General features: G+C 36.2%; 1 protein-coding gene across 1 annotated transcript in view; it reads right to left on the bottom strand.

The window, feature by feature from the left end:
- Window positions 1-3,298: 3,298 nt before the first annotated feature.
- The window catches only part of LOC103512249 (calcium uptake protein 3, mitochondrial), a gene marked incomplete at its 3' end in the record, with an annotated part of 19,969 nt that continues 7,634 nt past the window's right edge, over window positions 3,299-15,633 (bottom strand). The window contains exons 7-10 of the mRNA XM_017445321.1: window positions 8,481-8,551; window positions 4,117-4,257; window positions 3,793-3,921; window positions 3,299-3,377 (exon numbers count right to left, since the gene is read on the bottom strand). Of these exons, the coding sequence (XP_017300810.1) occupies window positions 3,299-3,377; window positions 3,793-3,921; window positions 4,117-4,257; window positions 8,481-8,551 (420 nt within the window). The remainder of the gene's footprint in view (window positions 3,378-3,792; window positions 3,922-4,116; window positions 4,258-8,480; window positions 8,552-15,633) is intronic.

Here is a 15,633-nt window from a genome sequence, read left to right as displayed (position 1 = left end):
ACGTAAAAAAAAAACCCCTTCACTCGATTAGGAGAAGACATTCCTATTTCCTCATACTTCATTCACTGCATTGAGGTATTCACCGTCATTTAGTTTAAAAGTAGAAGGAGGTGTTCATTAGAATGAAACTAGACCACCATATAGGGTGGTATAGAAGTACGACTTGAAAGATGGAAGTCACCCTGTAGGTTAGTGGCATTCTGGTCAAAATCTAGAAGTGTGACAGTGACACGTACAAAAAAAGTGTAATATTTCGAGGACTTGGGTTTGCCCGAAGGTTTGGTAGGGTTGACAGCATAATGCTGAGAAAGCCACAGTACCAAACAAGTAGGTACTGAGCTACTTCAGCCATTCGAAGTTTGGTGCTTTTACACTTTAATGGAAGTACTTGTACCTTTATAGGTTAGTGCGAGTAGGTATAAGTAGGGCAATTTTTTCTGAACTCTATGAGTGCCAATTTGTAGGGCAATTTTTCTACCTTTTTTCTTATATCAATGTTAAGGTCTATTTATATCTTATCGAAACCACTTTGTGACTTGTGCCCTATAAACGGTAATACCTACATACACCACCTCCTAGCTCTTGGAAACTGTAACTGTGATTGTAACTGAAGATGCAAACGTTGAAAGTGATTTCAAGAAATGTAATTTGTATTCAACTCTATCCGAGAGGATTCAATAAAAACCACAACTCAATTTCGATTCCATCTGGAGTGCTTTCTTCCAAAGTGTAAAAAAGTCCTTAATGTTACACTTTGATCTCGACAGCTTTGCACATTTTATAATGGTTTCTATCGAGCGTAGCCACTTTTAAAGATAGTAGGTATGTATACCTACCTAATATCTGATATTATTTATTAACTACATAGATCTATGTACTAATAAAGATGTAGCTAAGGTACAAATAAGTACTTTATCTCCATTACTATTACTTTTTTTAAGAGTAGCTACTGCAACTTTTACAGCAAATCTTTCGGTGTCAAGCAGGTAATACGCTTTGATGAAAACAGCTTGATAGGTAGTTGAAACTCAGCTTGATAGTTGGGAGATTGTTAATCGATGTTATTGATCCTCATACAAAGTCGTACTAGTGATTTCAACTGTCTCCTTGATTAGAAACTTTTTACTGTCAATAAAATATTAATCTACATAGGTACTTGGTATGCATAATGAATGTTCATAAAGCAACAATATAAAAATTTAAAATATAAAAATCGTTACGCATTGTATGGGATAAGAGAAAACAGATAAAAATTATGCTTAATTTTCCTTTTTTGTAAAACATACCAAATGACTTTGCTGTTGCTGTAAATTACCTCTATCTAGGTATATACCTCTACATATTTATTATAGGTACTTCTCAATTGTGTATAAAGCAACAATATAAAAATTTAAAATATAAAAATCGTTACGCATTGTATGGGATAAGAGAAAACAGATAAAAATTATGCTTCATTTTCATTTTTTGTAAAACATACCAAATGACTTTGCTGTAAATTACCTCTATCTATATACCTCTACATAATTATTATAGGTACCTACTTCTCATGTACGTATGTTCATATTATTGTATTTGAAGTTAATGAGGTAAAAACTTAATAGTCTTCACAGGTTATTGACATTTAATCATCATAAAATAATGAACAATTAAAAATATCTAATTAATAAATAAAGTGCCTGTTATGTATTATTGCGAGGATGGAACGAGTGTAAGTAGATAAATAATTATTCTTGCCAAGGTGCACGAACCTATATCGCTCTGTGATGGTACTGAATTATTTCTTATTTGGAATATGGAATTTATGAAAACTGAATTTGAGTTAGTACCTGTTTGTGTGAGCATGGAATTTCCTGTAAGTAATAGTCAAGATGGTAGTTTTGGCACATCCACTAATATTTTGTCCTAGATCCTTTTTATCTGTCACTCTCATTCCAAAGTGGAACATTTGGTAAATTAGGCACATTAACCAATAATAATTTATGACGAACAAAAGTGTCCCGAGAAATGTATGGTTCGGCCGCTAATTAACGTTAAAACTTCGAAAAAGATCAAAGAGAGTTCGCAATTCTCAGGCCTTTAAATTTCAGCCAAAGTCGTTCGTACTTGTCACAGAGATTCAATAAATTATAGATATCAAAAATATTCTTGGGCCCTGTTTCTGGAAGGTACCGTTCGGCCGTTATTCCGGACCAAAGTTCCGCCATTTAGGGCGATACAGGGAAAAGGCTCAAAAGGAACTAGCGCTTCTTTGCCTTTAGCCACAGGTCGCTCACATTTTGCAGGGAGCTTCGATAAATAATGAATCCTCTTCTTTCTGTTACCCTATAAGTATTATTAGAAAATTAGTTAATTTTGCACATCCACCAACAATAAATTTTCTTTCTATCTCTCCTCCTGTATTAGAACACTTGGTAATTTAGGCACATCCACTAATATTAATTTTCTAATTGTATGCAATATTATGGGGCAGAAACTTGGGCTGTCAAGAAGGTGCATGAGAAGAGACTAAAAGTTGCCGAAATGAGAATGCTGAGATGGAGTTGTGGGGTTACCCGGCTGGACAGGATCAGAAATGAAGTAATAAGAAATAAACGCTTATTTTTTCAGATTTTGGTGTGACAAGAACAGTGCATGTCCCGGGTGAACCAGTTATTCATCTGGTAGCGAATTTTTCAAGGAACATTTAAATAAATATGACTAGGAAAAAGGAAGATAAGATAAGAAGGAAAAATCAAGTACACATAGGAAAAGGATATAAATTGGCAAAGACACTTGTGATGCTGAATGTGATAATGATAATGTTAACTATGTTTTGATATATCTTTGGCATACCACAATGAATAAAGATAAACATTTTAGATACAAGGACGTTTCTGTTGGGGCCCATTCCTGAGAGGGATAATAGTGAACTCTACAAGCGATAGTCGAAGGGGCTTCCTTCGTTACAATCTCAAAGAATTGTGTTCTCGAGGATACATCTAAATTTAGCCATCAGCAAGGGACGTGACCTGACGGTTACTTTGCCAGATACCAGTCACTCTAAACGTTTCTCAAGTTCAGTGTCCTATGAGAACCTCTCGAGTTAAATTCACCTCCTGCATCAAACATTCATCCCTCGTCTTCCTGGTGTAATTACCAGGACCAAGGCTCTAGTTACAACTTCTTCTTCTTTTTTGATCAAATTTCCACAGTTTGTATTCTTCTTTACACAGGATTTTTTTAATGAATGAAAACGAGTGGTGAATAAATGCATGAATGAATGTATGAATAAATTAATTTCTAAAGAAAATATACTGGCCACATCAAATGAAATGCCAGGCGGAATACCTTCCATTTCTTTGATTCTCTCTAGAAGTCTGTCCAGGTAACGATCATATCTGGAGAAAAATAGAAAGGAAAAAGAATCAGAGGACCAGAAATTAATATTTCTAGAAATGTAGGCTGAAAGTGTAATACGAAGGAGAGGGAATCGGGTAACATCAAAGATGGTAGATAATCTTGCTTAAAAGAATCAAGTAATTGTTATTTTTACAAACTCTAAAAGGCTGTATGTAACAGTTTCCGATGGACACTGAAGTTAAGCAACTTTGGGCGCGGATGGTATCTTTGTCGGGTGACTGTTTGCTTACTCAGCCTCCTGAGGAAAACTGAGGCGAATTTCAGCGAAATAAGAAGGGACCTTTAACGCCAAATAGTAGGTATCTATTGGTGGCATTTTGGTAAAATTTATATACAAAACTTTCTGCTCCACACAATTATTTAAGTTAAATATTATCTACGTCCTACACTTACACTCGTATGTCCAGATAGGTATATCTCAACATGATTCTGGCGAAATCCAATTCACTGATCACATCCGCTCCCTTAGCAAATTCTTGAAATTCCATTTCCAAAACTTCTGTCTGTAGGTTTTCCATAAATCTGAAAATTTAATTGAAAAACTGATATGATTATACCTAATATGTAAGTAGGTATTTTACTTCCTAAGCTGACCTAAAACTATCTTTTAAATCGATTCAAGTGAGTTCAAGTTGAATATGGTAAGTTATGGCTATTTTTTCAACAAGGAAGGAGTATTCCCTGGCTCTCTAATCCTGGATTTCATTAAAACATTACCTTCTAAATCCTTCATATCTAAGCTCACTGTCTCCCGTCTTGCCAAAGAAATGAACCAGCAGCGTAGTGTCTACATTGTGACGCCTTTGCAATCCCTGTTCATCGTCCACAAAGTCTTTCTCAGCTGAAGTGCCCTTGGAGTTCAATTAAAAAAAAAAAAAAAAAAAAAAAAAAAAAAAAAACTGGTCAATAGGGGGGGGGGGCTGTATTTCTTTGAGTACCCCTGTACTAGACCATACCAGAAACCAGTAGGTAAGTTTGAGTCGAAAATGAAATCATATAAATTTATTTCAGTGAGTACCTATGAGTTATAATAGCTGAGATGCCTCTAACGTAACTTTGATTATAGTGTAACACATTGTTATACGTTTCTTCCTATTACTCCTAATATTTATAACACAAGGTTCTACCACTATGTCACCATTCAGTAGAGATTGTCTACCACTATGCGATATTCAGTAGAGAGGGATTAGAATTGAACAAATAGAATATGGAAAATCTTCTGTGGAAACCACGTGGTGACGTGGGCTGTTTACCATAGCTTCATAATTAGCATTAAGTAGGCATAGGAGTTGAATTGTGTCCTTGCAGATAAGTATACGATCACAGCTTGTCACTTGGCAAACTTACCAAGGAAAAAACGGGTTGTTGCCAAAAGAGGACTCCAACATAATTAGTTTTTCACGCCAAATACCTACCTACGCAATACATACCTAATTAACTATTAGTAGATTTTTTTTTTTCAAATAGACCTATCAAACTTACCTGTAAGTTTGATAGAAGAAAAGTTGATAGGTATCAGGTTAAGGGCCTATCAATCAGACCAACCATTTAACGCGTGTCTCAAATTATGCTAACTCTAATAAAAACTCGCTGGTTAAAAAGCTCTTGTCTACAAGCACCCGTGCAAAGCACCTCCTAATTGAAAGTCCTCAGTACCCTATTGTGTCCCCAATTCAGAGAGGAAGAAAGTCCTAAGCCGCAAATCAGGAGTGGAATTATCGGGGGAGAAAATTAGGGCCAAATTTTGAACATTGATAAAATGAAATGGGGTCACTACCAATACCTACCTATGTCTCAGAAAACAATTTAATTATGTCTTTGACTATTAGGTATTATTTTTATTATTTGACCTTCTGGTTTATTAATTTATAGTCTTTAATTATTATAATACAAATGTACACACAAATACTAGAAAATCAAACAAAGGGTGATATTATTGCCTAGGGCAATCTCTACGATTCAAATTCACCTCCTGCATCAAACATTCATCCCTCGTCTTCCTGGTGTAATTACCAGGACCAAGGCTCTAGTTACAACTTCTTCTTCTTTGATCAAATTTCCACAGTTTGTATTCTTCTTTACACAGGACTCCCACAAAATACACCTAGGTGTACGGAATATCAACCCTTTCTTTTTCACAACGAGCACCTTTTCTAGAATACCCAATCCAAAACATAACACGTGATTTTTCGCTAAATAAAAAGGTATTGAAAATGATTCAATATAAAAACTCTGATTAAATAGGTAGCTCCTCGTATACGATAACCCAGAGAGGAAGTTAAACTTGTTCTCATTATTTTTTTTCGTCCAAAAAACCACAAGGCCGGATGCTTACCCCTAAAATTTCAGTACAGATGAGACTTCTTTTGATTTTGAAAAACTCAAGGATCACCTGGTGAAGGTTTCCTTCTTGCTAGTTGAGCAGGTTATTATCACATTAGAAAAAACTTTACAAAACTGCCTCCTCTCTTGCTTATTTTTTCAGATTTTGGTGTGACAAGAACAGTGCATGTCCCGGGTGAACCAGTTATTCATCTGGTAGCGAATTTTTCAAGGAACTTTTAAATAAATATGACTAAGAAGAAAAAGGACGATAAGAAGGAAAAATCAAGTACACATGACAAGCGAATAATTTTACAATCTACAAGCTAATAATTTTGAAGGGATAAATAATATGAAAGATGAAATAATGATTGAATTTTTCCTTTCATGTTAAAATAAATGCATACAGAATACAGACCTAATTATATTACCTAGAACACAATAATTAATAAAAGATTTTAATTATCTACTAATAAAAATTCATATGAATACTAGGTACCTACATACGAAACTTTACTCCTTTCTACTAATATTTTCACTTTCTATATTGAATTTGAAGTATTAACTATAATAAAACACTTTAATTTTCATGTAAACATCAGCTAATGTAAATTATTTTTACTTTTTAACCCAGAAAGCACAGAAAATCCATTGTTAAATAGTTGCCGTTGGTGAAAAAAGGAAACATTTCACCAATTGAAAACAAAACCAAAAACTAAAAAGTCTGATGATGATAAAGGTATCGCAAAGTTCAAAAATCACGAGGAAAATCTATGTTGCTCACAAAAATCACCAGCCACTCTGCAAAAGAAAAGAAAATCACCTAGACAGTAGAAAATCTAGTTGAAACAACATTAACTATCCACACCTCGTCTGTATACCTAAATTATTGACCAAAGGTAGGTACTCAAGTTATGGTTTTAAAATCAATCAACGTGGCTTACAACTTGGAAGTTTACCGGTTATAGCAATACAAATAACCTATTTCAATTGTGATTGAAATACCGCCACTTAAGTTCGAATTTTCATTATCATTGTTTATCTTTGGTATATTGATAGACAGGTGTTCCCTATGATTTATACAGACACCACATTGACTATTAAAAACCGTACATTAATTCATATTAGGGTATTATTAACTCGACAAAAAGCAACATTTTATTTTTCAACCTCACGATTGGTATATTGATAGACAGGTGTTCCCTATGATTTATACAGACACCACATTGACTATTAAAAACCGTACATTAATTCATATTAGGGTACTATTAACTCGACAAAAAGCAACATTTTATTTTTCAACCTCACGAAAAAAACACACAAAAACAACTGTCGAAAATATTTTTTTAGTTACACGCAGATTTTGTTATGCTTACAAAAACTTACAACATAATCGACTGAACCATTTAACGTCGAATTATTTTCAGATGATTCGTTCTGGTTTTCAGGTTTCAATTCTGGAGGCTCCAACACTAATTTTCCTTTGCTCTCTTCTTGTGAACTTTCAATAATCATTTGAATAAACTAGAAAGAAGTTTGACGAAAAAATGATGAACAATAAATTGCACAATAGGTAGATTGCACAATAGGTAGATTTAAAAATATTAAGGCCAAGTAAAAAAAAAAAAACGCCCTGAAGCAAAAACGAAGCACTCTGGATTAATGTTACTTACCCCATTCAGGATGTATGGACTTCTGATACATTATTAACTTTGCAAATAAATAGATGTATGTTACATTTATCTTTCTCAACTTTAAATCTATTTGCAAAAGAAAGGAGACATTTCACATTGCATAAGAAAATTTGTTTCATTTTTGTTAAAACTCACCATTAGTGATCAACCAGATAAAATTGAATAGGTAGTGTGGTTAGAATTCTGTGTTTATTGGTTTCACAATTTCACCTTGATCAGCATATATCGGACTTATCAAAGTGAATATAAATATTATTAACATTATGACCTGATATCCTGATGTAAAATATTATTAGAGCAATCATAGTGCGCAAGAGAACATTGACACAGTTACAGACAACAAGAAATAGGTATGGGAAGTAGAAGACTTTCATCATATTTAAGAGTGTTAAAATGGCTTCACCTAACATTGAAATGTGGTTAAATTGAAGTTATCTCGTGCACTTTAATATATGATGATGGATTGGATGGAGCAGCAGCACTGGTATCATGCTCGTGCGGTTCTGTATAGCTAAATGAGGACTAAGCGTGAGGTCCACTATCTGTTGATACTTATCTATCCTAAGTATACTAAGCAGCCTTCTGTCTGTAGGTTTTCCATAAATCTGAAAATTTAATTGAAAAACTGATATGATTATACCTAATATGTAAGTAGGTATTTTACTTCCTAAGCTGACCTAAAACTATCTTTTAAATCGATTCAAGTGAGTTCAAGTTGAATATGGTAAGTTATGGCTATTTTTTCAACAAGGAAGGAGTATTCCCTGGCTCTCTAATCCTGGATTTCATTAAAACATTACCTTCTAAATCCTTCATATCTAAGCTCACTGTCTCCTGTCTTGCCAAAGAAATGAACCAGCAGCGTAGTGTCTACATTGTGACGCCTTTGCAATCCCTGTTCATCGTCCACAAAGTCTTTCTCAGCTGAAGTGCCCTTGGAGTTCAACTCATTGTTGTTATCTGACGAGAGACCTCGCTTGTCTTTCCAGGCGTGAGAGAAGATCTTTTCCATCTGAGGAGAGGGGAAATGCCATTATTAAGGAGAAAAAGGGAGTGCCCTTGGAGTTCAACTCATTGTTGTTATCTGACGAGAGACCTCGCTTGTCTTTCCAGGCGTGAGAGAAGATCTTTTCCATCTGAGAAGGAGAGGGAAAATGTCATTATTAAGGAGAAAAAGGGTGAAAATAGAAATTTCATTAGACATAATTAAAACCGAATTATTCTGTTCTTATAAAGATTTTATTGTTAAGTTCAGCAATAGTGTCGTAAAGGGGTCGGGAAACAAGTTGGTTAAAATGAAACTATTGTCATGCTCTGCAGTAAGGGCGGGAAATAGTTGGTGGGATTACTTACTTGGAAAATTCATCAGAACTATTTGACCAATTTGAAAGGACACATACAATTTTATAGATGGCCTTAAATTTACTTTTTAATCAAGTTAATATTGAGCAGAAACTATACAGAGGGGAATTACATGATCATCAGTGGGGCACAAAGCATTGGATGTTCAAGTACTCGGACAAATGGGCGAAAAGTTAGCAAGCTATGGAATAGTAAGCATAAGCATATTGTGACGCACAATCTCATACGCATCAACCTTTTTACGTTCAATACAAACTAAAACTTTGGTTTGCGTTAACATTTTTATCACACAAATACATATTGAAAACCTTGGTAACAAATTCCTGTTGATGTTGAACATCTTATGAAGGGGATTTGAGTTCCTGCTTCAAGCAAGACTTGAATGATTCCCAGCCTTCAGTTTTTGCATAGGACTGGAAGGAAGGAAAATAATTTTCATTAGCCTGCTTCAAGCAAGACTTGAATGATTCCCAGCCTTCAGTTTTTGCATAGGACTGGAAGGAAGGAAAATAATTTTCATTAGAAAAAAAATAAACGAACTATGTTTACTACATACCTACACCTGATAGTAGAAAATCTAAAATATGTAGGTGCTTGCCTGTATTGAGGAAAATCAAAATGAATCTAATGCCCAGTTTCACAGTTATAAACGAACTATGTTTACTACATACCTACACCTGATAGTAGAAAATCTAAAATATGTAGGTGCTTGCCTGTATTGAGGAAAATCAAAATTAATCTAATGCCCAGTTTCACAGTGACTTCGAAGATTCCTAAAAGCTTAACCCAAAATTTAGGGCTGTTTGCCCCCTTAGCCTCAGAGTGGGCTTTTTGTGTATGGAGTTGAGCTGTTAATATCACAGTTACTAAAATATGTACCAGATATCAAGGTTTAGTACCAAGCGTCGGTACCAAGCAACAAATATGTACCAAGCATCAACTGATAGGTTTAGATCAAAAGCTCTTTGTTGCCTTTTTGTAGATTCCTAAAAGCTTAACCCAAAATTTAGGGCTGTTTGCCCCCTTAGCCTCAGAGTGGGCTTTTTGTGTATGGAGTTGAGCTGTTAAGACCACAGTTACTAAAATATGTACCAGATATCAAGCATCAACTGATAGGTTTAGATCAAAAGCTCTTTGTTGCCTTTTTGATTCAATCACCATCGAAAAGTGAAACCGGACAAAAATTATTCTTACCTTGAAGCCCCGATGCAGTCTATCCTTCATGATAGCAATAAACTCTCTGTAACTTAGCAGTCCATCGCCATCTTCATCAAAAATAGCAAAGACAGTATGAACTAAATGCTGACTCAGACTGGTACCTGTGCATATCTTAACCGCACGATGAAACTCATCTGAAAAAAAAAAAGTTAAAATGTGCCTGGGGCGGATTTTCAGAAATGTACGGGTCCGGCCGCTATTTAGGCCATATTTAATAAGACTTAAAATTTTCAGGACTTAATACTTCGGTCCAAAGCCTTCAAAACTTAATAAAAGAGGCACTTATAACTATAATTATAAGAGAAATTGTTTTTGCCTCGAGGATTACGTAAGAAAAGTCCCTCATTTCAATGTAAAAGAAGGTTTGCCCAATATTACCCTTTGAGATAGGATGATCAGCTAGCGTGTACATTCTCATAGCGATGGTGAAGTCTTCAATATTGTTCAGAAACTGACAGAAGATCTTAAACTCATCAAATGAAATGCCAGGCGGAATACCTTCCATTTCTTTGATTCTCTCTAGAAGTCTGTCCAGGTAACGATCATATCTGGAGAAAAACAGAAAGGAAAAAGAATCAGAGGACCAGAAATTAATATTTCTAGAAATGTAGGCTGAAAGGGTAATACGAAGGAGAGGGAATCGGGTAACATCACCAAGATGGTAGATAAACTTGCTTAAAAGAATCAAGTAATTGTTATTTTACAAACTCTAAAAGGCTGAAGTTAAGCAACTTTGGGCGCGGATGGTATCTTTGTCGGGTGACTATTTGCTTACTCAGCCTCTTGAGGAAAACTGAGGCGAATTTCAGCGAAGTAAGAAGGGACCTTTAACACCAAATAGTAGGTATCTATTGGTGGCATTTTGGTAAAATTTATATACAAAACTTTCTGCTCCACACAATTATTTAAGTTAAATATTATCTACGTCCTACACTTACACTCGTATGTCCAGATAGGTATATCTCAACATGATTCTGGCGAAATCCAATTCACTGATCACATCCGCTCCCTTAGCAAATTCTTGAAATTCCATTTCCAAAACTTCTGTCTGTAGGTTTTCCATAAATCTGAAAATTTAATTGAAAAACTGATATGATTATACCTAATATGTAAGTAGGTATTTTACTTCTTAAGTTGACCCAAAGCTATCTTTTGTAGGGACACATGAGAACGCGGTTTAATGAAACAAAATAACAAATCCTTCGCTTCACGACACTACTTATTCAACGAGTACAAAAATAAATGCAATTCTCACTTCATATAGCTCTATTAATCCTCACTTGTATACACTCAAAAAACCTTGGTGTTTGACTCTGTCGTTTACGATTACAAAAATATCAAAGATGCACAGAGGAAAATACTTTTGCTAACCTGGGTTCGAATCCCGACTTTGGTTCATTTTTTTTTAGCTGGTTTGTTTGGTTAGTAGGTTAGTGTTTGTCCGTGTGTTGTTTTTTTTCTGAATTGAGAGACGAAAAAAATACTACTTTACCTCCTCTATAGCGAGGGTTGGAGGGGGTTAAAGCGTCGGCCGTATCTCTCAATTGAATATTGTTCAGGCGAATGTTGCAGTTGGAGATGGCAAAGTTGCTGGCTGGTCCTGATCCTCCTTCAATAGATTGGTACTGGGTGCCACTACTCTTATTGGGGGTGTAATAACTAGCTTGAGACGCATCCAGTCCATCATCGGACCCTGTAATGCAGAGAAAGAAAAAGGCATTTGCACTGTCGATGGATGCCACAAAATGTACTTTAAACCAACCTCAGTGGTGCAGTGCTTAGCACGGTGGCGGAGGTGAATCTGGAGGTTGGTGGTTCGAGTTCAAGTCACAAAAATTAGCGCAGTATATTAAGCGGGGACCGACATTTGTGACAAGTATTCATGCTTCTCAACACAATTAAAATTCCCTATTTTGTCACATTTTCACGCAAAACGTCAGCGAATAACGGACTATACTAAATTTTATAGCTTAAGGCAAAGCCGCGATTCGTGCCGCTAAAGTCGACCATGAGCCGCATGTCGTAAATTTGACCGAACTGGGACAGGATCGGCTCCAAATCATACTCGTACTTGTCTCGCACGATGCTTAGGAACACCTCGCTCCCTGAAACATAAATGATTGGGGGAAACAAAAAATGGATTCGTACATTCGTAAAGGATTAGCCCATCCTTTAGGGCTGTTGGCCCCTACACCTAAGCCTTGGAGTGGGCTTTTTGTGTATCAAGTTCAGTTTGGGGAAAACAAATAAGTATACTAATAATTTCCAAAATGGTTAGCTTTGAGGGTAGCGCGACTTGGAATTAGAAACCATCGATCTTTAACAGATAAGGTTCGTTCTCGGAACGGCTGGTTTTCTAAGTTATGTGTGTCTTTCGTGTGATCTCTTTCGATTTTGACGACAAAAAGACCTTCGTCGTTACATTTCCCTCTATCAAAATATAATATTTGTCTTCCTAGCCTTTTCCTATTTTAATAGGTTTGGCGTTTCTTGTCAGTTTCTTCCAGGTAGCCCTATTATGTACCTCGTTTCCTAATTTAAAAAAAAAAAAAGTAATCAATCAAACGAAAATCTCACCTCCCGTATAGCTGCTTGCATAGTTAAGGCCTAGTTGAAGGTTGCTGCTAAGCCCACTGCTAGAACCCGTATAACTACTGGTCGCATAGTTAAGGCCAAGTTGTAGATTACCACTTAGTCCACTGCTAGAGCCTGTGTAACTACTAGAGGACGGGGAAATGTGGCTTGGAAGAGGGTTGTCGTTTTCTTCCACAATCGAAGATAGAAATCGTGCATTGCAAGACCTAAAAAAAAAGAAGAAGAAAAAAATAGATATTTTCCTAAAAATTTGGAGAAAAACATCTCAAATTCTTTATGGTAAAGCAGAGCTTTTTCACAACTTTTGTGGATATCCTAACATTACTAAGTGCCTCCTTTGCAATCAATAATCTTTTTGGAACTAGGAAGAAGCTATTGCTGACATTGCTGTAAAAAGAGAATCGATAAAAGTTACAATTTACAGAAATTTTCATTTCGGAATGGTAGGGGTACAGATTGATAGGATAGGGCTAGAATCAAGGTACCTACACTGAGATTGGGCCAGACTATGCTAAGATCACTCTTAGGTATTATCCCGACTCGGAGTTTCATCGACTTCGTAGACATTTTCGAGGGAAACAAGGGAATGGATGTCTAAATTAAATAAATTCATTAATACAACATATTAAGGTATAAGGACTTACGCGAATTTTTTCAAGGTCTGATCGCGCTCTCTGGTTTTCTGCATAGGTCTAGCCCAGCTAGCATGGAGCAATTTGCCCTCTATCTTCATACCTGAAATTCGAAAAACACACAAATAAGACTGATCATTTCGCATTCAGTAGTTTATTATGAGTCTGTTTTTTCCACAAAAACTTTCGATAGATTCGACCGATTTTCATTTTATCTCTCCCCAGCCAATTCAACACACAAAAGCCAATTCAACACACGAAAATCAGAAAGTTTTTTTTCCCCCAATTAAACCCAAAAAAGCCAATTAAACCCCCAAAAAAAAAAAAGTTTTTTTTTTTTTTTTTTTTTTTTGAAATTTTGTTCCATTTTTCAGAAAATCAGCCAAGGTTCAAAATCTACTGTGCCACAGGCAATTTTTGTACCTACCTGAAGCTTGTCAATAATTCATTTTTGAGCTACCTAATTCTTATAGATCCTCTTCTACACATTTTTTCTCCACATTGAAGCTCTGCTGAGCACTAAAAGGAGCAATATAAATTAGAGCGCCGCAGGCGAAATTTTTGAAAATTTGAACTACAACCTTTCAAAATAACAATAAAAATCTTCTTAACACACTTTTATTTTTGCCTTCAATGAGGTGCAGTGCATATTACTCTATAACTGCTAAGGTGTTTACTGGTAGTATCGTAGCTATTTTACCTTCAATGAGGTGCAGTGCATACTCAGCCTCGTCGCGTGTAGTGAATCCTATGAAGGCTTTCGTATTGAAGACCTTGCAGTGAGTAATGTAGGAGGTTTCTATTTGCTGCGATAGAAAGCCCATCAGGCGCTGAAACGTGATGTCATCGGGAAGGTTGCTCACAAATATGTTCTTCACCGGCTGAAAACAATAAATCAATCAAATCAGGAATAGTCAGCAGTCAGTTATCAGCCTAGGTCGCGGGTTCTATTCCCGCCCGTTAACTTTATCCTACTTAAAGGCCCGTTCCCACTTGACGTGAGTTTTATCCGATTTTTTCCTCCGAATGTCCTGTAGGCAATGTAATTTAAATTAGTGTTTCCACTACACACGACACGATTTTTTTCCGATCGACACAAAATGTCCTTGTAGGCAATGTAATTTAAATGAAAGTGTTTCCACTTAGGCACGACATGATTCCCCCGCCCTCCTGTTTACCACACGAGCGTGTTGACCACTAGATATACCACCAAGGTAATATAGAATAGAATAGAATATTTATTTTATTTGTAGTTAGGTATACCCTGACTGGTTTTTACAATAGTCATCAATAATTATGAAAAGCTAGATAATATTAGCAAGTTATTACTTACAACACAAGACGGGTCGTTCTTCATTTTATCAGGGATGGACCAGTTGACTATCAGGGTGACCCTCCACTCCTGTACATAGAGATCAAGCAATAGCTCCCGCCTAGCCTGGGCGGCATAGCTATGGTTGGCGTACTCCAGGAAACAGAAGCCTCGGTTGGGGGACTTGAAATTGGCCGAGTGACAAATGGAAACCGAATATAGGCGCTCGGTCCTTCGACTGAAATGAAAAACAAGACGATCTCAACTTAAGTACATTACAGGGGTGCAATAGTCCTACATATTGGACTCCGCACATTACACATATAAAATGGGAACTTAGGTAAATAAGTATTTAAACACCTAAATAAATAGCTTCTCTAACTATTCTCATAACGGTGCACGATCGACGTAATATGTGAAGGATTGTTTTCGAGTCCAAGGATAATGTTCGTTCTGTGAAAGGCTGACTATCTCCTATCCCACCTTCCTTTTCCCCTGACTGGTTTTTACAATAGTCATCAATAATTATGAAAAGCTAGATAATATTAGCAAGTTATTACTTACAACACAAGACGGGTCGTTCTTCATTTTATCAGGGATGGACCAGTTGACTATCAGGGTGACCCTCCACTCCTGTACATAGAGATCAAGCAATAGCTCCCGCCTAGCCTGGGCGGCATAGCTATGGTTGGCGTACTCCAGGAAACAGAAGCCTCGGTTGGGGGACTTGAAATTGGCCGAGTGACAAATGGAAACCGAATATAGGCGCTCGGTCCTTCGACTGAAATGAAAAACAAGACGATCTCAACTTAAGTACATTACAGGGGTGCAATATAAAAAAAAAAAAAAAAAAAAACAATAATAATAATGAAATAAAATCAATTTATCACCTGAAATGTTCATATATCTCATCCCGGGTCAGGTGCACAGGTATCCCCGTGACAAACAGCACACAGTTATCATCTGACATGCTTGCCTTCTTGATGACACTGCCCCGGGCATTGGACTGATTCAGACCTATAAAATAAAATATAATAGGTAATTAAATACCTATAAAATTAAATATACGGCCTGAACGACATGGTATTCCAGAGTTAAA

This window comes from Diaphorina citri, unplaced genomic scaffold (assembly GCF_000475195.1).
Source record: "Diaphorina citri unplaced genomic scaffold, Diaci psyllid genome assembly version 1.1 scaffold814, whole genome shotgun sequence".
NCBI classification, from domain to species: Eukaryota; Metazoa; Arthropoda; class Insecta; order Hemiptera; family Psyllidae; genus Diaphorina; species Diaphorina citri.
The sequence above is the reverse complement of the archived record's forward strand: the minus strand, read 5'-3'. Positions and strand labels throughout refer to the sequence as shown.